Raw genomic sequence first — 27,541 nt, forward strand, 5'->3', positions numbered from 1 at the left:
AAAACGTTTTAAACCAACTAACTCTTTTCGGCCACTTTGCTTATATACTTACACATTTTTCATTGTTTATATGAAAACATTTTGAATGAGATATACACCGGTAAATCAGTCGTTTACGATAGAGGATATTTAGGGACCAACAATACATTTTTAATAACTAAACGCTCAAAAAATTTAGAAATTAATTAATATAATAATAAAAGTAATAGTAATAATGATTATTAAATTATTTATTTTCTAAAAATTGTTACTTAAAAGTAACTAAGATAAAAGTATAAAATCAAATGATTTTAATTAAAAATAACAATATTATGAAGTTAGTGACTTAACTGTTGGATAGATTGACAACAAATAGCTCAAAATATTATAGCTCTATACAGTAATCGACTTTTTATATCTCAATTCTATCCCTAATATGAGAATAATTCAATCGTACTTTGTTGTTTAATAAACAACTAAAACTATTACAAAAGATCCAACAAATATCGTGTTGAGACAGCTGGATCGGATTTTGTATTGGATCACATTGAACAGGTTTCAATGGGAACAGTAAACCTATTTACCTATTTATCGTATAGGAAAATTAGGTTTTTGCGTTTCAAAAAAATACCCTCTTCTCGAAATCCACTGGTAATTCATCGATAAATAACGACGACAGTATAAATAAAAACAATGAAATAAGCACTCGTAAACGTAATTCTGTTGTAAAAGTAAATGCATATATTAAAGGAGAAAACATTTTAATTACATTTGTTAAACATTCAACAACCGGAGAACGGCGTGGGAAAAAAGATACAACGATTAATATACAACGGCTTGTACACGAGCCATGGAGTAGCGTAACGCACGACGATATGTGTCGTGTCCGGACATGTACGGGTTCAAACGTGCCGCTGGGCCACAGGTCCGTCCCGTCGTCTAGCGCATCATGCGCACTCTGGCGTACGGCGGACTCACGGGACCCACGTGACCGTGGACGTGCCTATGCGCGCGCAACACGGTGTCGTTGCGGCACCGTTTGCCGCATACGTCACAGCGCGCGACTCGCTTCGGCCGCAGGTATGGGCCTCCGATGCCAGCATGCTCGCTGGCCACCACGGCTCCGTGCTGGACGTGCACGTGGTCGATCAGCGACGCAACGTCGCCCATGTACAGGCAGCACACGCCGCACATGGCGGCCCGCGCCTTGGGATGCGCACGGTCCACGTGTTTGTGTAGCGAGCCGCGGTTGTGGGACAGCCGGCCGCAGATTTCGCATGTGTACACGCGCAGAGCCGTGGCCGTCGCGTGGTGTTCCACGTGCGACACGTTCGTGGACACCGCGGAGAACCGTCTGCCACAACCCGTGAACGGGCAGTGTAACGAGTCCGCGTCGCCGTGAACCGCGCGCGCGTGTCTCCACAGATCCGTCATATCCGCGCAAAACGTCCGGCACCGCTCGCATACCTCTCCACCGGCGGTCAGGTCCCACGGCACCGCGCCTCCATCCTTCTGGTGCTCGGCTACCGACGACCGGTCGTGAAGTTGGTCCGTCTGAAAAACAACGACTAGTTATAGATTTACACGTCACGACGTGACGTGTGACGTTATTCGCGTAGGCCTACATTCATTCATTGACGGTGGCCGTTGGACCGTTCGATTATGTTTTCTAGATCACATCGATCTAGACCTAGCCCTAGCCAATAAACTTAACTTATACTGACCAGATCTAGATCATAATATATTTACTGCTTCCTTCTTTCGCTAAACTATTCCCTCATCTGCATACCTACTCACCACCCACCCAACTGTTTGATATCCTATCTATTTACACTTGTCTTTTTCTGTTTTCTACCCCACATTTTTTTTTTCCAAACACTTTCCTATACCTACTGATCTCTCGATATAATTATTCTCCTTATTACTTGTTCTCCCACCGCCATCTCACTATATATACATCTCAATGTGTTATAAAATATTGGCAATTTGTAATAGAATAAAAGCAAAAGAGTAAAAATAAAATGTTATTTTTCACCCCTTAGGAGTAGACGATTTATGGTTCAACCAGTGGAAAAACCTTTATTTACATTTGTCGGTTCAGAAAAATTGCACAGACTTTTGTTGGGCATGAAAGACTCGTGAAAACGATTTTCAACTTTTGCTCGTCAATGATTTGAACATACTATATTACACTGATTCCATCTCATTTTTCACTCATTTCAAATATCCCTGAACAAATATTCTTTTTGCGTTCATCGTATGAGCCTGTTACTTGAGACATACTTATAACTATAATAGTATGCCTATATTGTTCAACTTCCTATCAGTTTTCTCAACATTCAAAATTCCTTAATTGTGACTCAATAATTATTAATTTTTTACTCTCATTTTTTCACTCTCAACATTTTCCGTTTCTTTACACACATATTATTATTATTATTATTATTATTATTTTTATTTTACTGTATAATATAAAGCGTGATACATATATTGATATTTATATATATATTTAGATATTTTCGCTCCTAAACTTAATATTTAAAATATTTTATTTTAGAAAAAAATACGAGAAGTTAATTTGTTTATATATTTATGGACCGAATAAATAAATTTTAAATATTTATTCAATTTTATGATTATAAATAATCTTAGTTCAAATTTTGAAATTTATAACCCAATTATTATAATAACAAATAAATTACTATAGATAAAATAATTTACAAATAATGTGAAATAATTGATTCGATCCATAAAAATATTTTTTAAATTACAATTTTTATTTCTGATTTTTCTTATTATGATTTTCTTAAAAGGGCATACATTTATATTTTATAATAGTTCTTCAAGAATATTAACTAAATTTTTTTTTTTAAATATAGGAAAAAAAAATTAACAATAATTTCCATTATAATATAATAATAATAATATAATATACGTATATAGCAGGAATGGGAAACTCAAAGAAACTATTAAGCGAAATGTTAGAACTTTAAAATCTGGCGGATCATAAAAAGAAAACACAAAAAAGAAAAAGTCATTAAAATTGACAATTAACATTTATTTTAAATAATTTAATTTTATGACTGTAAAATACAATAAAATAAGTGCCTAATACCTTTAGCTATACTTATAGTTAATTATGCCGATATGGATATAAATTATGCTTAGAAATTTAATTATTTAACTGGATTTGTTTATGGATTTATATACTAATTATTTATGGTTTCTTCAGTGACTGTTAATTGGATGTTAAACTGTACCTACACTTAACGATCAACGTAAAAGAATTAGATACCGATAATCGCTAAAATTTTATGTAGGGATTTGAAAAGGTGGCACGGGCCACATAAAAAAAATACGTAGAACGGATGCGGCTCGCGAGTTGCCAGTTGCCTATCCCTAGTGTACACACAATTTTTCCCTGCTAGTTAATCTAAAATAGTGAATCATCTTAGTATTGTAGTAATGTATTGTATTAGTAATTGTAGGTATTTTAAGACTTAAAATATATTAATTCTAAATATTTAATTTGAAATAATTACCATTTTGAATTGGTCCGTTTCGTTAATAGCCATATTCAAACGGAATAACGAGATGATAGTTTAAATCACAAACTAAAAATATACTAGTTTTGAAGAAAACAATAAATGACGTTTAGAAATTATAATATTATAATGTACAGGTCAACTGATTGACTTGGTGTGATAGATATTTCAATTAGTTTCGTCAACGATGTTAAAGTATGAAATGTTGCCTAACAACAGATTACTATTATTATAAACAACACATTTATTATATTGTGGCCAATATTAGATTACATATTTGTAATAATCAAATATTCAAATTGAATTTTTCATTTTGTATTTCATTTTCAAATTTTATTTTTTTTTTCAAATTTAAAGTGATAACTCTTCATCAATACAAAAATTAATAAATATCTATTAAAAATCGACCAAATACAATTAATAAATTATTTATGAATAGAATACTAAAACTATCATTTAAAAAAATGTGTGTTATTTTTATTTATACGATTAATTCGAAAATTGTTTATTATTTAAATTCAGATTCGAGACGGTATGCAAATTGAAAATATGCTCAACTTTTTTTTTTATGTTATTTTATTTATGGATTTTTAATTTATAAATGGTTTATTATCGAACCTACTCATATGAGATTTACTATAAATTATTAAAATGTATTTATAAAGTGAATTTTGAAAATTGTTTTGTATAACTGGTCACTTAAGTTGTTTAAACATCGTACAGTTATATTTAACTAGATATTGTACATCATACTATCATTCATCTTATTAATCATGATATTGATGCAAAGCCGTACAGCAGCCGTTATCGAAACGTCTGTTGCCGACCGTGCCTTTATCTCTCTTATCAACCACCAGACCGTGGCTCGCAGGACCGCCGCAACACCCCGTCCCACCCATCCATCAATGCACAGGGGATGCGAACGGTTGTGACGACGTCCGCACGAGAACACTATCGAACCGGTCCGTTCCGGTCAATTCTTCGAACACCGTGTGCGCGAATACAACGTATTGTTTTCTCCGTGCTCACGGAATCCAACATTAAAACTGTGACATCATTATTTTGTTTCTCTTGCGTAAACTCAAATATTATTGTTATTAACATTTTTCATTATTTTAACAGTGTACACTGAATCGTGTAATCTTCATTTGTTTATTATAATAATAATAAATCTATCATTACTACCGTAATTCAGTCAGCACCGCTGATCTTTTTTTATTATTATAATAGATTAGGTTTATATGGTCAAATTCGCAATGAATACATTAAACAATTATGGTTTTGTACTATCGATTATAAAATATGTCTTATCAACAGAGCTTGAGAAAATTAATGGACAATTTTAAATATTTTTAAAAACAGCATATTTCACCGGACGATCAGAATTTTATGTGATAGTATATCTATAGTAATATATTTTCTCCCAAAAATATGAAAAACATATGAAAAAATATATAAAATGTAAGTGTTATGGAATACAAAACCTTTTTCAAGTTTAAAACTTTATAATTTACTTTATTTTCTAGTTGTTTTTCTATTTTTTACATACTTATAGAGAAAACCGCTGTCACCAGAAATTATGATCATCTGATATATACATAGTCTATGTGTTTAAGAGATAATGCTTGTCCAAATGTATTACATGTATTTGATTGTAAGGTAATTAACAAATATGTAGGTATTTGACATTTAAAAGTTTTCGGTCTATGTTTGACATTAGTCATATTCATATTGTAATGGTTAAAAGTGCAAAATATTTTCAATATTTTTTTCATATTATTATTTATGTTTAAATAATTTAAAAAAAAAAATATTAAATATAGGATTTTTCTCATATAGGTACTATCTATATTTAAAAATCATAATAGATTGACGATATAGGTAGTTAGAATTTTTGTAAAAGACATATAGTAACACTATTGATTTTTTTGTAAATGTCTTCGCCAATACAAACACTTGTATGTGGATATAACACGTGGTGCTCATATTGAGTATACAATGTACAAACTACTCAACACTTTATGGCTTAAAAGGTTTAAAAAGGTTTACCGGTTGTAAGTTATTGAATTTGTATTTTTATCAGTACGAGCTTAAATTCAAACGTATAATGTAGGTGACATTTCACGAAACACTCGTTAATAACAACCACTTAAAAGTAAAATAAAAATTTCATGGATATTCTAGTGATTGAGAACAGTTTGAACTTTCCATTGTGAATCTATATCATTATTATCTATCATATCTATATATATTCAAAATTGTAGACAGCCCTTGGTAAATTATTTCCAACCCCATAATTTTACACATTTTCTCCAAGTAACAAACAATTATATTATATTTTAAATGTTGGAATAACTTATTTTTAATCTTGAGATTTTAAAACACATGGTGTACATATTTAAACTAGTTTTACACTGCGGTCACTACCACCTTACCTGCATTTCAAACTTTTCAATTCAACAACAAATATTTATAGTATCTATAAACCTTATACTTTTACGTATAAGATTAATGATAGAATCATACACGTGAATTATAAAAAAAATTATAGGACCATACAATATAATATAAACAACCATAAAAAGAATAAAAGATGACAAAAAAATGAAAATAGTAAAATTTAATAACCGTTATATAACGCAAATCGTTGACATCATTGAAATTTCACATATTAATAAAAGTTATTTTGTTTGTGGCGTTCCCACGTTCCATCAAAAAATATATTTTGGGTGTATAATTAAAGAAAAAATATAGGTACCTAGGATAAAAGCTCCATCCCCTTGCACAACACTTCAATTTAAACACTGATGTTACATTGACATTTTTTTTGTTATAATTTAAAATTATTGAATTTCCTTGGAACTCAGTGCTAGTTTATCCATAATATGTCGATTCAATACGGTAATTGTGTTAATCATAACTGATACCATTAAATATGTATTATCTTTGACGCAAAATAATAACGAGTAGCACAATCACACATTATGAATAATTGAACAATTTAATTGACTATTAGAGCAAAAAGTAGCCTCTATGGTAACAAAGTCCGTAAAGGGACATTCATGTCACGTTATTAGAACTGAATAAAATATCTTAAACCCGTTTATATAAATATCACAAATATTTAGTTAGAAAACTTTAAGTTAATGTATGTTATAATATATTATATGAAATAGGCCACCATTAAATTATTAAAAAAAATGTTTATGTAGTAATGTATGAAAAAAAAAAATTTATAAATTATTTATAAGAATATTTAAATGATTGTAAATTCAATTCGTTTCAATTTTTTTAAAAATATATTATTCCACACATTCTTGTTATAAGTTGAATTATTAATTTTATTTTATCCTATTCAATTTAATACATTCGAGACCTGAATTAATTAATAACAAAAATATTTATATTTTCCTATTTAAATTATACAGATAAAATATATTGTATTTTATTTCTTTAATAGTATATCGAGACCAATTACTATTCTATCGAAGTTAAATTTATTATAATATGTAAGTCACCATATAAACATGTACATATACTTAAATATCAGTTATTTCAAGGTAAATAATAAAAAATACACACAAGGAGAGTATATTTTATAAAATAATAATTGAATCAATAAATAAAAAAAATGTGAGGAATGAAATTAAACAGAGACTCAGTTTGCATAGAAAAATAACATATTTTAAAAATTTAGTTTTGAAAATCATACCTAACAATATTAACATATGGTTATAATTGTAGTAAGTTGTTAGAGTTTAAAATAATGAAAACAATAAATAATAATAAAACAATAATTAAAACAAATTAAAAATACAAGACCAGAGTAATTTATGCAAAAATTATTTTTCCATAAATGTTTTTTTTTATTAAACATTCACAGTTTAAAAATATAATAAATTTTATTCATTTTGAGAAACATGATTATTTAAATAATATGGACAAAGAAACAGGTTGGGTGTTATGCACTCGTCTCGCTTCGCTCATCTTAGCGTAAGCCAATTTTGTTTAGAATATAAATAATAAATCATATCATTTAAAAAAAAAAAATAATACAACGTGATTTACAATAACGTTTATATAACTCTGTTTTAAATTAAATACATCCATAAAAATAATTTATGAGTGAAGATTTTAAAAATTCATTGAATATATGTAAATAAATCTGAAATAAACATAACATGGCTAAATGTATATGTAAATTATCAATTTTCATAACTAATTCTGATTTTTTTTTTTTTTTTTTTTTAAAGAAATGAAAATATTTTATAGTAAAACGATGAATCAAAAAAGGTTCAGTATTGTTAACAATTATTAAAATTCCAATGAATTAATAACATATATGTACAGGAACGTATTTAATTTCTTAAATTTTTTAAAAAAAGTATGAACAACTTATCTCATTATCTAGTTGTTTATTAATTATGGTGAAATTCAGAGCCAAATTTAGAATATTTGATGCCTTGGGCTTATAAAAACGCAGTGCCTTTACGTAGATGGAACTATGGGTTATATTCACAACTACTTTTTATTTTTTGTATGCTTAATAGGGCCCTCATACCAACAGTGTCTAGCGAAAGCATATCTAGATCTAGTATTGTCATATATTTTTTTTGTAGTTCATTTTTTTAAGTATAAATTAGAACATGTAAAATATAATATTATATTTTAAAGTAATTTTAACAAAATGTTCAATAAGTTAAATAATTTTTTAAAAATATTTATGACATATGACCCAATTTATGTATTCTTGTATACTTTTATCATATTAATTATGTATTTGTATAACTATAGTATGTATTTTTAAACATGAGAATAAATACATGAATAATAATCATAATTATAATAAATTTCTAAATATAAATAAACATGTAAAGAATGAGACAAAAGAAAGATTGAAAAACTAATTATAATTTATTAAACATATACAATCACATTTAATAATTGGTAAGCTATTATTAAGTTTTAAACGACATAATTTTTTTATTTTTATAACTACTATTACTATTTATTAAGAGTATTATTAAAAAGTATTTCTCACAATGGTAAATAATACATTTACATGTATGAGTTAATTTAGAAACAATTTTAAATCTAGGTCCTACAATATACTTAATACAAAAAATATAAAGGCATACATTTATTTTGAAATTGAATTCACAAATCCATCCAAAATTTGTATATTATTTACTTTAATAAAGAGTTCACTGAAGAAGAGTGCATTCATTTTTAAATTTTATTTTTAAATTTATCCAAAGGTTAAATGTATAATTTAGTATACAATTTTTTCACACAATTCTAAGAGTTATAGATTTATTTTAATGCAAGAAAAATGTAATCTTGATTTGAAATTATTAAAACTATAGTCCTTAAAATATTATCTAAATGAAAAATTTTCATTTAAATTATTGTTATTTAATTTTAACCATTTGAATTGCTCAGTTATATTATTAAATATACGATGGTATTATAAAACATTACTTTACTGAAATTTTAACTTAATACGTACCTAATGACTACTTAGATCTTTTAGTTATTGTCATATGTATTAAAGTTATTTATGAATTACTTTTAACATGTCTAATTATTAATAAGATAACTGTAATATTGTTAACATATATTATTATCTAATCGGAAATTCACTCGGTATTGAACGAAATAAGCCTTCCATTTAGTCTATTAGGCTTAGCTTATACTAAATAAATAAAATAAATCCAATAAAATATAATGTAGTTAAGGTACCGAACTTAGCGAATTAATCTATTTTTGTTCATTTTTCAAAATTTCTATTAAACTAAGGTGAACCCTTCACGCAGCAAATGGCGTTTAAATTATATATATATATATATATATATATATATATATATATATATAATTTGTGTACAATTTAAAAAATTTGTTTTTTAAACTTTAATATTATAGAATTTTAGTTATTTTCAACGGAGCTATAAAACTTCCACACATTATATGTGTATGCATACCACGAGTGGTACTTGGAGATATATCTCTCATATTTTTTTTTAAATAATAACGAGAGAACAATTAAAAAAAAAAATATATGATAATCTTTACGTGTATTATATTATAATAATGAGAGGGTACAGTTAAATGTTAAAAATATAACATTTGAAGTAATACTGCATTTAAAAATATACATAAAAATAGTTTTGATTTATTTTAACTGATATTTAATTATTTGAATGGTTAATTAAATGGTTAGCGATAAAACATTCTCTTAAATTAGGATTCATAATAGTTATTACTGTTTATAATAAGAACTGGCTAGGTTTATGAGATAGTTATACCAGAGTATAGATTCTATGAAAGGAAAACCGGTGAAAATTTAAATTAAATTATTATGAAATTCAAGTTATATAAATTAAAAATATAAATTTAAACATATGTGATCGAATATGTACATAATTGACACAAGTCAACGAGCAAGAAGGCTCCATTTTGATAAAAAAAAATATTTATTAATTTTTTTAAGAAAATTTTTTATTCAAAAATAATAGTTTTATTCAATACTTATAAAAATTACCAATACAACCAATATTTAAAATCAAATAGTAACAAATAGTGCTCTTTAGGTTGAAGTAAAGTAGTATAATCTTTTATATTTGATTTTATTTGTTTATTTTTTTGTAAAGGATTGTAATCTCAAATATTCGAAGAATTTCGGATATTTATACTGTATATAGAACATTATGGTTGAGTTCGTAAAATATTGATAGTTTTATATTCAATTTGAAGAGCGATACACAGATATGTATATATAAATATAAGTAAATACACCAATCATTTCAAGACTATTAAATTCTTTGAATTTGTTTGTTTAAAAGTATTTGAAACCCATTTCTTAATCGTTTATTTATAGTTCAATTGTCATGAAATTGCCATAAAATGGCATCAGAAAATTGCACATCTCTCTTATAATATTATACTTGTTTCTTCCTATAATTATTGTTTAAAAATCTGAAAAAAAAAATGAAAATACCATGATTTTATGATATCACGTCAGTGACAGCTGATTAGGTGTGAATAAAAGAATATTCTTTCTAACATACGTAATCGAATGATTTAGAAAACAAAACACGTGATTTACGACTGTGCATAGTAGTGCCCGATTATATGGCGAGAGCTATAATATATCTATAAGTTTAAATACTTATATCTAGTACATAAATATTTGTACACATACACACACACACACACACACACACAAACACACATCTATTTTTCGTAAAACACCGATATATGCACATATACGTATAAACTTATATAGACTCAAGTTTACGCGTTTAGGAGAATTAATTGTCTATGCACATAATACATGGAAGTTCTTTTATTGTGAATCTAAATAAGGGTAATTTACAATAAGATAAAAATGCTTACCCTTCTCTTTGCCACTTAAAATGTAAACTAAATAATATAATACCACTATCAAACTATCTTTTGGATTATTATATTTGTGATCTCAAATCGAATGCAGAAAATAGTAAATATATTAAACACTATCCCTTTTAGATGTAAATAAAACATGCATACGTTTTACAACCAATTGATTTGGATATAATAATAATAAAACAAATGTAAAAACATAAAAATGCTAACTTATAAATTATCTTAACCAATATGTAAACAGTTAAATGCAGATGACTCGTAATATGATTTCCTACATATCTCGCGTATGATAAAAACCACCCTGTATTTAAAAAATAGGAACCTTTACCATAATTACGATACGAAGGTGTATGTGTGTTTGTGTGTGTGTGTGTGTGTGTGTGTGTGTGCACGCGGGTGAGTGCGTGCGCGTGCGCGCGCGCGCGCGCGTGTGAGTGTGTGTGTGTGTGTGTGTGTGTGTGTGCGTGTGTGCCTCTGAATGCGTTCGGAAGCAGCGCACCACGAGAGCCGAGGGTAGTTAACGGTTTCGCGTTCACCCGAGTTTCGCCGAGTATGCACGGTCCTACCACCGACGCCACCGTCGCCACCGTCGTCGAGGCAAATAGACCAGTGACTAATTCGGAACCACCGCGGTTTGACTTCGGTGGCAACGGACCCCTGGTGTCCTCGTAATCATTACCGTAGACACGTTAACAGTGGACAATATTACGTCGTGTAGTTAATTTCTCCGGCTTTGATGATCTTTCGGCTTTCCGAGTGCGCGTAACAACGACTACAAACGAGAAACGATATTGTTGTACACTCGCAATTCATCGTACAACCGTTCGCGTGCCCTTACGCAGTGGACCCATTTGCTTCGTTCCCGCAGTCGTACCGGAAAACCATATCGAATACAATTGGTGAGTATAATACGGCAGCGGTTCGTTATCTTGGCCTGCAGGCTGCTCCCAAGATATTTATCCATTTTTCCATGAGACATTATTGAAGGCTATTATTATTGCAAGCAAGCTACTGTATTCTAAATTATATTTATTTCGATTACCGTAACAGAAGTAACCAGTTATGGTGGTACACACGTAGACAATTATTGAACAGATATATCGATGCTAAAATAAAAAAAAAAATTGTTCATTTCTTTTCAATAGAATTTATCGAATCGAATCGTTTTCATGAATGTTAACCCATAAAGTATGTATAAATATATTTTTATGTTGTCAGAACGCTCAATTTATCTAGTTTTTAAGAACAATTATGTACGAAAAATGTTTCATTTTTTTTCAAACTTTATAAGACCGACTGTCCGGAACAATAGTAAATACAATTTTTTTAATTTTTGGAAAACTCATAGGATTATAAGATACTATTCGTAGTCCATATGTTCCTGTACTTAGAGATTAAAAAACGTTATTATGAGAGCATGGTACGTGCCTTGTCCATCTCGGTTTTGTCATTACTATTTGTAGCTGTTTGACATTTCAATACTTGCTCCCGATACCCTCCGAAAAATTTTCACACATACGCGCAGATATAAATACGATGTTTTACGTCACGGCAGCGGTCGAGGTAATACGTTTTAGTGTCAAAGTGACGACGACGACAAAGACGTGACCGTGCAGAACAGAATCGGTTTTTTTCTCCACTTACTCGTTACAACAATAATATTACGTTCGATAGGTTGTTATTAAATCGTAATACGATATTATTATTGTTATTGCAGTCGGGGTCGTATTTTTTCGTTTTTATAGGGTGTACCGATTTTCAACGTATACCTGCATACTAAGTGATCAAAACTAGAAATTCAATGAAATGGTACACGAGAAACGTTAAGCTTTTACACGTCCCGTACCTGGACTTTGAGATGGTTGTGACTTCGGTGGTGTGCGAAAGAGCTGGAATCGTACGAAAGGAAGATCGGGATGGTGTAAGCTTATATGATCAAAGTCATTGGGAGGGAAAGGTTGTCGAAGATAAATGCGAATATTTAACCCATCTACTGCTGTAGAGGTATAAGAACAATTATTTGCTGAACGTTCGGAATTTCCTGTTGATGTTATTAGACACGCGCTTCTCTTATACGAATATAATGCCACGTTTGGTTATAAATTGTTTCGCAATTTTTTGGCATTTCGTTTTTGTTGTGATTAAGCCGATGGTAACGCATGACACACCAGCAATAGCAGTATGACCATGACGGGGAGGCTAATACTCGTTAAAACGAACTGCAGGAAGTTCAGTCGTCTATTTACCTATTTGCTCTCTCGAATATCATAGTATTCTGTATAGTGTATGCCTGTACAAAATGGAAAGTTCGATTTGATTAGGCTTTTACATGCCACTGCTGTATGTACATAATACAAAGAAGGCAACCAAGCCGTTTGCAGCTTTGCGTCACATCATGACATATATTCACCCCGGTGACGAGGGTTTCTGCTAGATATATGTATAACTGACATTTTTCTTTTTCCGTTCGTTCATTTCTACCTAACCTATTTATGTAATTTTTTCACCCAGTGCTCGATAAAAGTTTTCTTCGTAAAGTACTTTCGAGTATTTGACCAACGTACTTGGACCTGCACGCTTGTTAAGCTCATTTCATTAACCAGAGAGCTTTCTAAAATTCATTCAACGAAATTGTAATAATTATTTTGATTTAAAGTAACAAGCTTTGTACATACTCAGATTATTCATTTACGAAATAATATATATAGTAATACAAATATGTGTGTGTTCAGTGAATAATCATTGTTGTTACTTATTGTTTGATTCGTTTTTGTTTTATGTTTTCCAAATATATATTTGACTAGTGAAATATAATGTTATGTTTACCTGTGTTCGTTGTTCGATTTAATAGAAAATAATTTTAATTTTATCAAATGCAAGAAATATAGCAATACAACATGAGTTGATAGATTAATTTTTTATAACTTCAAGTTGAGGTCCTCAAAAACTTATGAATTATCTAAACGAAAACTAATATGAAACGATTATATTTTGTAAAATATCATAAAATATTTAGTACTTCTAATCACATATTTAATTTAAACTTGGATTAAATAATCTTGTTATATTCTTAAAATAAAAATTAATTTTTTCATTATGAATTTTTGGTTATAAAGTTCTGTTTTAATTTATAATGCAATTATTTCTTTTAACCGAACATAATATTAAATATAATTCAGTAAAATATATTTTATATAGTATGTTTATAAGGTATTAATTTTAGGTATTTTTCTTTTTTATATCATAATATGTAAATAATTTATATTTATTTTAAATGTATTTTATGTATTTATATTTATTTTTTCAATATTTAAAACATCAAATTACTAATTTTTGTGCTTAAGTAAATACGAGACATTTATTTAATTTTTTTCTATTCTAATCGGCTTAGAAAGTATTTATAAGTAATATATAGTATCGTGTATGCTATATGTTTCATTTACGCTTGAGAACTTGCGTACGCTACAAAAACTTCTTACAAGTCACTAAACAAACTATATTTTGGCTTTGGTTGATATATTTCAACTAAAGCAGAAGTGATGGATATTTTTCAACAATGGAATTTAAAATATTTATTCCATTTAACGCAACAACAATAAAAAGTTTGAATCAGTAAAACTAATTTTATAAATCGCATAAGTAAATTATGTAGAGATATGAACCCAGATAATATTTTTAGTATATTTTTGTAATATATTGACGTGAATTAAAATATAATGTCTTTTTAATTTGTTAAGTAAATTCGTCAAAATACGCAAAATTAATTTAGTTAAATCTCTTTAGTCGTACCTACGTAGAGATGTTAAAATACGGTATTTTATTTATTTTTTGTATAATACCGTATTATACCGTATAGAACCTTGCAGTACCTTAAATTATAAGGAATTTAACAAAGGTTATCACCCCATTGTTAATTATGAAATATAAATTATTTTAAAATGGAATAATTGAAAAAAAAAAATGGCTAAAAAGTTAGAAAAAATTAAAAAAAAAAACACATAATACAAAAATTATTCACCAAATTAACTAAATTAATATTTAGTCATGCTATCGATTTGCAATTATGATATAGGTAACATACATATGTATTTTATACATAGAAATACATATTTTTTAAATAGAAATAAAGATAAAACTGTACTTATTACTTTTATAGTTATATACTATCTCATTGTACTTATATATTTACAATATTTGAATATTATATTAGTACAATAAATTGATTTTAGTCATTTTTAACACCTGAATTCTAAATTAACACTATTACAATAATATTGTATATTTTTAATTTTTATAATAATTCTATACTTTATTAGAGATCCATTCTATAAGTACAAGTAAAAAATTAATATTTGAGTTACTAAAAATAACGGTTTCATTTTTTTTTTTTTTATTTTATACTGTCTGTATAAAATAATTTTATACCATGTATATAATACAGTTTTATACCACTGTATAATACAAACTTACATCACTAGTCGTACGTATAGGCATGCGTAGACCTGTATTTCAGGGAGTGTCTAAAATACTTTTGGGTTCTATTTTAACAAAATGTGTCGGTATATTTTAATAAATTATAATTTATATTAATTATGAATAACCAAATAAACATAATTTTAATTTTTTATTTAATATTGTGGTGTACAAGTCCCAATAAATATGTTTTCTCCGAATCTCGTATATTTTTCTGAGATAACTTAAAATATTTATGGTTTATACTTTTTTAGTCAATTGTAGATGTTTTAATAATATTTTGCACGAATATTTAGAATTTTTGTTTCTGTTACTAAATTATTATTCTATTATTTTGTACCAAATATTTTATAATAAATAACAATTAATTTGACTAACATCAATTAAGTACACGCCTCTTACTCTTAGACCTAAATTATAGGGCCTAATTTACAATTTTACGAGGAGTGCCCTGGGTCACTCGGCAAACCCCGTGCGTACGCCTATGGTCGTTTATGTATACAGCGACAGTAAATTATTTTAAAACTTCAAAAATAAATTGTACAATAATTCATTGATTTCATATGATCATGAACATATCAAAGTTTAATGTTAAAATTTAAAAAAGGCTACAAAATTATTTTTAAAAAATATTGCTGACTATATTAACGATATATTGACGATATAAACCAAATTTTTATTCATCACGTGAAATGTAAAAAAAAAAAAAAAATTCAAATTATTAATGAAAAAAATATCATAAAAGTCTTATCTAATCCAAATACACACCGTAAAAAAATGAATGAATATCCATTTCCTATTATTAATGATTCAAGCATTAAGGTACGACATATAGTTAAGGTATTCTATGGATGTTCTAAAAGATACAATACTCTGGAAGAGGTTGACGATCTCTAGACCAAAACTCAAAAATATTTTTATGGTTTTTAAAACATATTAATATAAAATAGTAAGATAAATAATAACATTATAAATATGATTTAACGTTCTTACAATAATTTTATTTTTATTGCAGTAGTAGACAGTACATATGAGATAATCTCTTTTTTTTTCCTTTTTTGATTAACAGAGCATAATGGCTACTTTTTCACAATTTTATGTAGTTGAGAATGGAATGAAAAAAAGCCTGTTCTTATTATATTTTGATATATTATTATGTCGGTGGTACATTTGTCATTGAAATATAGTTTGTTAGGTTTATTGCACGATGCATTGTAGGTAGTTGGCATACGTATAAATTGGATAGAACTTTATATTCTGTTGCTACATGCAGCAAACAAAACACAGGTGGTATAAGGAAATAGTTCCATTGGTGATCAAACATTACAAACTAAATAAATAATCGTTGAATTTTCATCATCGTTTTGGAAAATAGGTGATCGTTCAAAATTAAAATAATAATTGGTATGCATGGGAATTTTTTTTTGTTAGAATCAAAAAAACTAAATATATATTTATATGATTTTTTTTTTTTCAATGATGCTATACAGACTACTTTATAAAATCTATAGATTTCAAACCGTTGGTGGAATTTTAAGCGAGTAGTTGAGTAGTTCACATTCTGAATGAACGTTTGTGGAGAATAAGTAATACCCTCCGGACAATAGGACCTCGATATACTATTATGAGGTTGTTATTTTCTTTCGGAATCAAGTTTCCTATATCAAAAAAGAAAAAAAGAAGAAATTAACTAACATCTCTAAAAACAAAGATCAAAAGCGGTAAAAATCTCTAGAAGTAAATCGCGGAATAAAATATGTAAATCATGGCATATCAAACTACTATTATTTATAACTGCTTGAAATCTAATCAAAATCTACTACTTAATAGTATAACCAACCGGTGTACACAAATCACATTTAATTTATAGAGTATGTTTCACCTACAGATAGTTGCAGCTACTTTTCGTTTCATTAAGCTTTTAATTAGTGTTCAATGGATCTGTTTTGAAGTCGCGTTTTAAGCTCATGCACTTTCCATAATATTGATGTTTAATCTCCTTTATTCGTTTAAGATTCATCTGTTCAGAGTGTATAAGTGAAAACATTTTTATTGATCGTTGACTTACATATAATAACATATTTATATGATATAGTCTACTTGAGTATTATAAGTTAGGGACCGGATTGATATGCAAATGCATATATGTATTGGAATAAGCTTTTTGAAATCTAATGAGCATTGTTCCCGATTTAGATCTTTTTTATTAAAATAACACTAATTTTACTTTGCCTATTCTGCATATTTCAACGTTTTTACCTGTTAAATGCATATTTGCAGTTTTATAGTGCATATTATTATTAATAGCACATATAGTCATCTTCGTCGTATTTTCACATTCACTGCCACATAATATCAATAAAATTGCGATCAGTCATTGATTCCAAAGATAATATTACATGCTCATATCTTATATTATAGTCATATACAATATATATATATATATATATATATAGATAAATAATATAGAATTCAAGTGCCGACTTGATGACAAAATATTTTAAAAGATTTTTTATACTTTTTTAAATACCACATTAATTAATACTTATTTTTACATTTATAATTACATTTCACATATTTGTATATAATTTTAAACAATATTTTAAGTGAATATTTAAGTACATATTTAAAAATAAATACATATTTTATAGCATGTTACAGCTTTTTTAGAAGCATTTTTTGAGGATTTATTGTGCATATAAATCCAGTTTCTAATTTATAAGTGTAAAATATTATATTATGAGTGCATAGCCTATAAGACTGGTTTAATTTTAATACAGTCACACGGGACATTCAAGTAGGTATTTAATAATGTCCAGGAATTTTACTTGGAGTTAGTCAAATCCGGTTTCGGGTGGGTTCGATGTATTTTATAGTCTGGAACCGTAGTATTATGGTACTTTTGGTTTTCAAACTTTTCAAAAACGTTAAGCAAGGATCAAATCAAAACTACCTCTAAAATAGTTTCAAAAGTTTGGTCACAACTTTTCGTGTTACCTCGTGCTCAAATTATAAGTACACGTACACATTTGTAATAAAATATTACAAATAATACAAATATTAAAAATTACACGTATTTAATTGAATTATATTATGTTTACATTGAAATAATAGTATAAGTTTGGAAAAAATGTTATCGATAACATATAGGTAATCGTGAAAGATATTATAAGCGGCCGAACTACACTTTTGTGGAGTAACATATGAATTAGTACAATCATAATATTAACATATTATTCATTAATCGAATCTTTGTATGCTTATATTGTATATATTGCAACGAGATTGTAAGTTTTATATGTAAGAAGTTATCTGATAGTATAAGAGTTTTATATTATTGGATATTAAGTAAATCCACAGTTATTACATCGTATGCACTATAATTAAGTGACCAAAGTCTTGAATGTTATTGACCTACGACGATAATGATTGTGTTACCTAAAATAAAAAACTAATGACTCGTAACTCATGTTTGGAATTTAATTAAACAAAAAGAAAAAAGAAATGAAAGGTTATTGAAAAATATTTGAACCTTGTAAATTTGCATAAATATAATCGCATGGGTTTAATGTACCGTTACTGACATTGTGTTTAAAAATAAACACATATAATTTGATAACGATTTTTGTATTTCTATATTACTATTGAAATAAGTTTTGTTTAATTAAATTTTTTTGATTTTGTAACAACATTTTTGATCGGGTGATATATTATATACGTGAAAGTTATGTTACCACATTTGAACTGCGGTCGAGTAAATAGTAATAATTTAAAAGTTCATTAAAAGTCATGTATCATTGTGATATCCAACCACTAAAAAAATACGTATTTCACAAACAGCGTTTGTTAAATCATAAATGTAGTGTGTGTTTTGTGCGTATACAAAGTGTTGCCCTTCAGAAGTCGATTTATCTATCATCACAAAGTTTTAAGCGTCAAAGCAACTACTAAGCACATCATTATTGGATGATACGGCGTTCAATGACCTTTTTTTATGTGTTATTCTTTTTTTTTTTTTAAACAAATTATGTTTTGATAGATTTTTAATCAAATCTTACAGAAACGTTTCGCGTCAAATTGAAAATACATATATAGAAATATATAAGATAATGTAAGTATTTCTACTGCCATAAAATTATGTTGAACGGCCGAGCGTGAATGGTAATAAAGTACGAGTATATTGTATATATAGATACGTAGCAGTATTGAAAACATATTTCTGCTTTTGACACTAACATAAAAAACCTTAACTGCGTGAACAAAAAAAAGTGTTAGTGGCTATTGTATACTACTACTGCTGCTAATGATATTGCTCACTGCGATATATCTATTATTCTAAATCGAATAGCCACGCGATTGAGATAGGTCTCAACATGGGATTTCCAGTATAACATACATATACAAACATACGATCATCCCTCTACCTACACACACATACTTACACATGAAACCGAAAACGAGCAATGTTAGTTGATATAAGGGGTCACCTTCAGGGTTTATCTGGTCGGCATTAATTTTAACATTGCGTCTGATAATGAATGACAGCTATTGCTTTTAGACCGAAAACGGGTAATTAATCGTCTACGTAGACCAATGATTTGTATCCTTTTCGTCAAAACTGGTGACGTGGTGGTAGCGCCATCGTCTTCACCGTCGTCGTCATCGTCAATCCACCTCCTCTTTTGACGATGCAGCATCAACGGAATTCACCCCAACGTTCCTTTTTTCTCCGGTTGCTCCTGCTGCTACCCTTTCACAGTGGTGTACGCCTGTAGACCGTGATTACGGTACACGCGCGTGTATTTATACACATATACATATAAATATATATATATGTGTGTGTGTGTGTGTGTGTGTGTGTGTAGTCGTATTAAAAACGTGTCCAGGCAGATGGTGCGGGCAATAAATTTCTTGGCCCCGGTGAGTATAAAACCGCTGAAAAACCATTAAAAGTTTAACGGGAGGACTTAAATCACCGCGAACTCTAAAAACCCGTCGACACACGATAACAATTTTGGCCCAATTCCATTGACCACAATACACCCGTCAACCTACTCGAAACGTTGGAAATATAAATAAATGCCATATAGAACTGCGTCGAGGTTTTGTTCAAATTGAAAAAATAGCTCGTATCCTCAGATTGCCACCCAGATTTATGTTCTCGTTGCAATGTCCAAGAGGATCATATCTGCTAATGTTTCGTACGTTTTTCCATGCCATAATGTGTAATTTGACGCAGTTAGACCTGGCCAGACACACTTATTCAGAACTTCTTTATCAAACCCTGTTAAGACCACTTTTGTTACGAAATGTACGAACAAATAATACACTTAGTAATACAAGCACTTTTTTCCAACATATTTATATTACACAATTACAGTTTGTTTTTATTTTGGTGAACGAGGGAAAAATTATTTTGATCTGCAATGTTCTATCATATTTTAGATAGACTTGTATTTTTTAAATAATTTTAAAAGACATTTTTTTAAATAGACGCGTTGTATAAAATGATAAGTCATAAAAACTATTATCAGCTTATATAGAGCTATTTCAGCTAGCGTTAAGTTCACTAAATTAAATATTTATTTACTTCATGTACTTTTTAAAATTATTAATTTATAGATCATATATATGCATAAGATGTTTCATTTTGAATGCAAAATGAAATAGATCTAGGTAATTGCAATTTATTATGTACAAAGTTTGAAAATTCACTACACCATAAAAGCCAAGATTAAATTATATTTTGTAAATATATATATGATATTTTACATAAATATATTTTATTTAATTTTCTAGCTTAAAATTGTGTGAATTTTGATTTGAGTCAACACAAAGCTTAATAAAATTATCCGTTTTGTATTGTTCCCACTTACATTTAAAATAATAATAATAATAATAATTTAAAATAAATCTTTAACAAATATATTTTTTTAAAAATTCCTTATTCTAATTTTAAGCTCCATAACAAAAACATGTTCTGTTTACAACATAAAATGAAAAAATAAAAAATAATTTTTGATGCTCTTAAATAATTTATATATTTAATAATATTATTTAACTTTTTTAGTATAAATTGTTTATGCTAGAATTATTTGATTTTATGGATATAATTTATTTATATGAAAATTTTATGAATATTTATTAATTATAATAATACAATTATCATAATATTCATTTTTAATCTAGTGATTGTATAATTATTTAAATCTTGTAAAAAAGTTTAATTTTTAATAAAAGTAATAAAAACTAACATGAAAATAAATAAACGTTGCCTGAAAGAAAAAATCAAAAGTCATAAAATATAGGATAAAAAGTCTTTATACATCAGTTGATAATTTATTTATCTGCTAAATATTGATTTTAGAAAAATAAAGCCATACAAAAATATTATGTACTGTCAAATATAAATCAATTTGTAGTTTATTTTATTTTAAAATAAACGCAAGAAAATTTAATTGTTACTTGACATAAATGTATAAATATTAGTAAACCATGATTGATAGTTTTTATTAAGTATTAAATAAAATTTTTAAGATATTATATTTCTATACAATTCAACATTGATGTCATTTTACATATTAAGAAAATTTATTAAAAATACAAATACTTAGATAAAATAAAATATTTTATTTATTTTTATACTTTTGGCTTTTAAATTAATATATTAATGAATAACCTTTGAAATATTTTTATTTCAACAAATCCATGTTTAAAAATATAAGTTATTCATATAATGAAGAAATCAAAGGATACAATAAAAAAGAATAGATATTAAAAAAAAAAAAAAATTGAAACTCATTCTGATCTTTTTCAATATTATAATCATGGAAGTACTGAAATAATTATTAAGAATTTTTTTTTTTTAATTTATACATATCGAGTATAATTTTTGTGTATAAATTTTACGTTTAACGTATGCAGATATCTATTTTTTTTTTAATTAATTTTTTCAAATAATACATTTGAATCATATTAAATTTTCTTTCATTGTGGAAATTATGTAAAATATTTGAATGTTTTTTAAAATATTATTTTATTTAAATTTACTTATAAAATTTGTTTATTTTTTTCGTCTTTACTGCATTCACCAAAAATAAAAATCAATTTTGGGTATTCAAAATTATGTCGAACGTTTGAAATAAATAATTGAAAGCATTTGAACTGCAGATGATTTATAACCATTTAAATGTAATGAAGAATAAAAAAAAAAATCAGTCACCAAAAATTAATATGTTATAAATTCTAAAGGACCTATTATTTTGTTAAAATCTGAGCTTAAAATTATTATAACTAATATATAAATTAAATAAAAACCCTTGATAATATTTTAGGTACATTTTAATAATTTAAAATATGTTATAGTAATAAAAAACATGTTATATTATTATAAATCACAAAAGATATATGTTATTGATATTATACTTACCACATTTTTAATAAAATCTTCATGATTATTATATCTGTCAGTTGGTGTATGTCAAAAATATTTTAGAGTGGGAAATTAAATGATTTAATTTCCATTACATTATTTAAAATTAAATTAAAAATAAACATTTTTCGTCATATCTACTTACATTGTTTGCCAACTTACTCTAAGAGTGTCATTCCATGTTGACACAATTATTAATCAAAAAAATGAGAAAAACAGTACGTAAATATATCATCGATGATTCAGCGATAGATTTCTTAATGGCATTATATTATATTCAGATTTCAGTTATATTTAATAAATCTTTCTTTTTATTTTTTTTTTTTAATTTTAATATTATGTTTTAATAATTATGAAACTGATTTATTTTACTACACATAGTAAATACATATATACATATATACTTATTATAAACAAATAAACTCTCGCTTTTTGTTTGATTCATTTTAATTTTAATTTTAATTCAAACTTAAACTGAGATACAATTGATTGTCTACATAATATTCATAATTTTATATGATGTTATATCAAATTTTAAATAGTATAATGATTTTTTATTTTTGTCATGGAAAACAATATATTTTTAACTATTCGCACGGTTATAAAGTAAAAATAAAAATACTGATTCATTAGAAATGAAAATTGATAAACGAAATAGCTGTCATAAACAGAACGTATTAAATAAAAAATGCAACAACAATGTATAATAATATAATTAGTGGCATAGCGTACGTTTCAGCTTAGTGTATGCATTGAAGTTGTAAGTTAATAAAATCTTGGGGGACGTAACCCCCCACACCACCCTATATATAAAATAAATCACTTTTTATAAATAAAAAAAATTATTAACTACAAAATTACTTATATATTAAATCAATTCTTCTATTTTTAGTATGGAAAGCTTTGATTACTTCATCATGAAACGTAGATTTTTTTTCCAACTCTACCAATAATTTTTTTTACTGACCAAATTGATAATGATGAAAGACGATTTTGTTCTTGAGAATTTTTTGATGAATTCTTAATCCTATTAAGGGCCGAGAATGAACATTCTGTTGATGCACTAGTAGCTGGAATAGATAGTATCAATTGTAACGATCACACACACCTACTACCATCCGCTATGCCGCGCCACTGGTATCTCATGACGTCACGCATCGACCCGTCGATCTCACACTGCAACGACGGTAGATAGCGCTGGCGCGATGTAATATTAAAAAACATAAAATTTGTAATACAATTAATAAACTTTTAACTTTCTTTAACAGTAAATAAATAGTAAAATTCAGAAACGCCTACAGTGCACAATAAATACATATCTCCAAATATAATATACATTAATCTACCAAAACTTATTAAATAAAACATGTACCTTTTACTCACCCGGGAAATTAAATCAATAAACACCAAATACACATATATATGAGACCGACAGACCAATTTGTTACATCTTTCTGACCAAATAACGATTGCGAGATATTTCTTAAGGTTCAGAGTCCAGGGTACGGCCTTAAAACCCCGTCTGTCGGACTGCCTGGCCTAAAAGTATCTCCCCACCGATGTCAGCGTTCCCCACCAAAATAATATCAGTTTTCAATAACATATTCGGCGCGTAAATCATTTTCTTTTTAAATTTAAAGTTGTGTGAGTAAATTAATAGTCCGGTGTGGCCTTAATACCCCACACCATTGACTATTTTATTTTTCGTTGTTATAAGGCTCCGTAATACATTCGTGTCCCCTTTTACGCCGCAACATTGAATAATTTAAATTATCGTTTTACTTCAAAGTGCTACAGAGCCGTAAGTGATAAACATATTAAATATTACTTATTATGTTAAATGTTATATTTTGTTAAATTTTATGTTATGTTAAATGTTATATTTTGTTAAATTTTATGTTATGTTAAATGTTATGTTATATTTTATTATGTATTCATACATATATCTTTATCCATTCTGGTAAAATTATTATGCTTATAAATAAACTTATTTTGTAATGATAAAACTCGACGTGTTCAGTTCATTACACAATGAAATCAATTTTGTTGTTTGTGGTAAGTTTTTTTCTAAATTTGTGGTTTTTAAATAAATTAAAAGATCGTGAACATAAGGTTTTTGAAATTTTTTGGTCGAGTAGATAACCAAAAGTTCATTTCTCAATTTGGGTAAATCAAAATATTTACCGTATAATTGTTTCAACGAATTGAATAAGTTTATAGGAAAATCATTAGGTTATAGACTAAATTTTTTAAAGTCTAATAATGCGAAAAATTGTAATTGATTAAGATTTGAAAACCGTTATTTTGTCTTATTAATTATAACATCAATTATTTCAAAAAATAATCGTCTGTAATTAGTTTTTGTATCTCATGTAACTTAATTAAATCTTTGCCTTTTTGAACGATGAATTTGAGGCTGTATTTCATTGTTTATAATTTATAACTGTGACCAAATATCATCAAACCTTGATCTGACAATATTTAAATAAACAATGAAATCGTCAATCTTTTTTGAGTAATAAGATATATCAAAAAAATTTTTTTGTAAAATTTCAAAAATAATCGTTGTTTGTAGTAAAATGATTGAAAATAATTTAAGAAAAAAATTGAAATCAAAACGTTGAAGAATTTTCACGTACCCTTTAGCAGAAGACAATGTTTCCGAGTCCCAATTTTAGGCATTCTCTATGATTGATTCCATTAGATTTAGCTTTATAACATCTAGTTTATGTTCAACCATTATTTGAATAAGACGACTATTGTTACTCCATCTTGTTCGGGCTACTGATAAAAAATGTTTTTTAACTACATTATCAAGTGCATATACTCGTTTGGTAGATTTTGAAAAAAAAAGACGATAAATCAAAAAGGGTTAAAAAAATATTTTACAACCTTAATATACTCAACTGACTATTATAAGACAATATTTAGTTAATGTGCATAGCAATGTACAAAAATAGCATTTTCATACTTCGAACGCACTAATGATTGTAAACCATTATGTTGCCGGGATATAACAGCTGCCCCATCATACGTTTGAGCTATTAATTTTTCTTCACATACATACTTTGAAATAAAACTAAATACATGCTCTGATAATGGTTTCGCTGATTGATTTTCACTAACATCAGTAAATCCCAAAAATCTTTCGAAAACTTCGTAACCATCTATGGTATTAACATAACGCAACACTGTTGATAACTGTGACTTTGTAATAATATCAATTGTCTCGTCCATAATTATTGCAACAAACGGAGTATCACGTATTTCATTTTCAATTTGTTTAAGAAGAACATTTGAAATTGATTGAATCAAGTCATTTTGAATGTCCTCGGATAAACCAGTTAATATAGTGGACGTTGCAAGATGTGTTTTTAACAACTCATTACACTGGGCCATTAAGTAAATAAGTTCAACATAATTACCCCTATTAACAGATAAATCTGACTTGTCGTGGCCTCCAAATACCAATTCTTGCTGAGCTAAAAAATACGTTGAATCTATCATACTGCTTAATATGTATCTATTATTTTTAACTGTAATTATGTTTTTCGATATTTTTTCTAAAAGCTTCACTCAAACAAGTACCTATTCTTATTTACCAAATTTAGTTAAATCTATTAAACATTGTATGTGATTTTTAGCGGCTTCGTGACGACTTTTTAAATGATAAAAATTATTAAGGTCGTTGAAATCATATTTGGTCCAAACATTTTCTTCACGAGAAAAATAACACAAGGCCAACAATATAGCTTATTTGTTTTTTTACGACCCGATAACCACTTATATGTACTGTAGACATCATATTTAAATGTTCAAACATAATTTTTTGATTTTGTCGCTAAATCGGGTAATTTTGGTGTGGATCTTCCTAACTCAATTATGTTTTTTTTTTCATCAAAATTGAGTGAACTGAAGGCTTTAAAAATAATTTTTCAATTTCACACTCACATATTGTGTTATCTGTATTCATTATTGTTTATTTAGTTTAAATAGTTTTAATTTAAAAACGATATATCACACTTATAATATACAATTAATAATACGCACTTTACAACTTTAAATAATAATTGTTTAATATAGCATTATAGCCGGTAAAATACGCGATAGACGGTTCTATACGATAGCGTATGCAATACTGATCCTGCATACACGAGTGACGAAAACACGACCGCGAACATTCTATTTTGTTATTAATATTATCGATAAGAAATATAAATAGCTGTCGCTGAATGTCTGTATCCGAATGCAATCGCCAACGTGCATACTGCGTACATAATGAACATGTTACATGTTAGGTACTAGCCATTAGATATAAATATAACGGACAATAGTGCGACGAGGCCGTAGTGTTGCGGATTAATCAATCCTAGTCAATTTAGAAGAAATATACAAAATATTAAATTAATACAATCAAACATTTTTTTATAAAAATATTACATTATTAATATAAAAAAATTATTTTTTCAATTTGTGAAGTGAATACTGTACATTCACAGCATACGCACACACTACGCTACTGAATATAAGAATCCTATGGAAATAAATGGAAAAAAAAATAATAATATAATAAACAATTAATTGAAAACAAAAAAAAATATATATAATTATGTTATATTTTACTACATTTAATCAGTTGAAAAAGCTTAATATGTTTGTTTTCAATTGTATTGTTTGGAGTGTGTTACATACAATGATGATTTTCAAA

At 27.4% G+C, this 27,541-nt stretch overlaps 2 protein-coding genes across 2 annotated transcripts in view; one reads left to right on the forward strand and one right to left on the reverse strand.

The window, feature by feature from the left end:
- Positions 1-918: 918 nt before the first annotated feature.
- On the reverse strand, positions 919-26,340 carry LOC112686382 (myoneurin-like). Its single transcript, XM_025558613.1, has 2 exons — positions 25,921-26,340; positions 919-1,533 (listed from the first exon to the last, which is right to left on the reverse strand). Exons 1-2 carry the CDS (start codon positions 26,338-26,340, stop codon positions 919-921), a joined length of 1,035 nt encoding a protein of 344 aa, XP_025414398.1.
- LOC112686396 (myotilin-like) overlaps positions 11,486-27,541 on the forward strand; it is a 230,978-nt gene continuing 214,922 nt past the window's right edge. Inside the window, exon 1 of the mRNA XM_025558641.1 lies at positions 11,486-11,827. The gene's annotated coding sequence lies outside the window, so the exon portion shown is untranslated. The remainder of the gene's footprint in view (positions 11,828-27,541) is intronic.

Source organism: Sipha flava, unplaced genomic scaffold (assembly GCF_003268045.1).
Source record: "Sipha flava isolate LNK unplaced genomic scaffold, YSA_version1 307_pilon_pilon, whole genome shotgun sequence".
Classification (NCBI taxonomy): domain Eukaryota; kingdom Metazoa; phylum Arthropoda; class Insecta; order Hemiptera; family Aphididae; genus Sipha; species Sipha flava.

What these genes read in the sequence shown, in the direction of transcription:
- LOC112686382 (XM_025558613.1), bottom strand. Translation starts at nt 26,340, where the DNA reads ATGATAGATTCAACGTATTTTTTAGCTCAGCAAGAATTGGTATTTGGA. An exon ending in CGAAACCATTATCAGAGCAT is followed by an intron (nt 1,534 to 25,920) that starts GTATTTAGTTTT and finishes GTTGTTTTTCAG; the next exon opens with ACGGACCAACTTCACGACCG.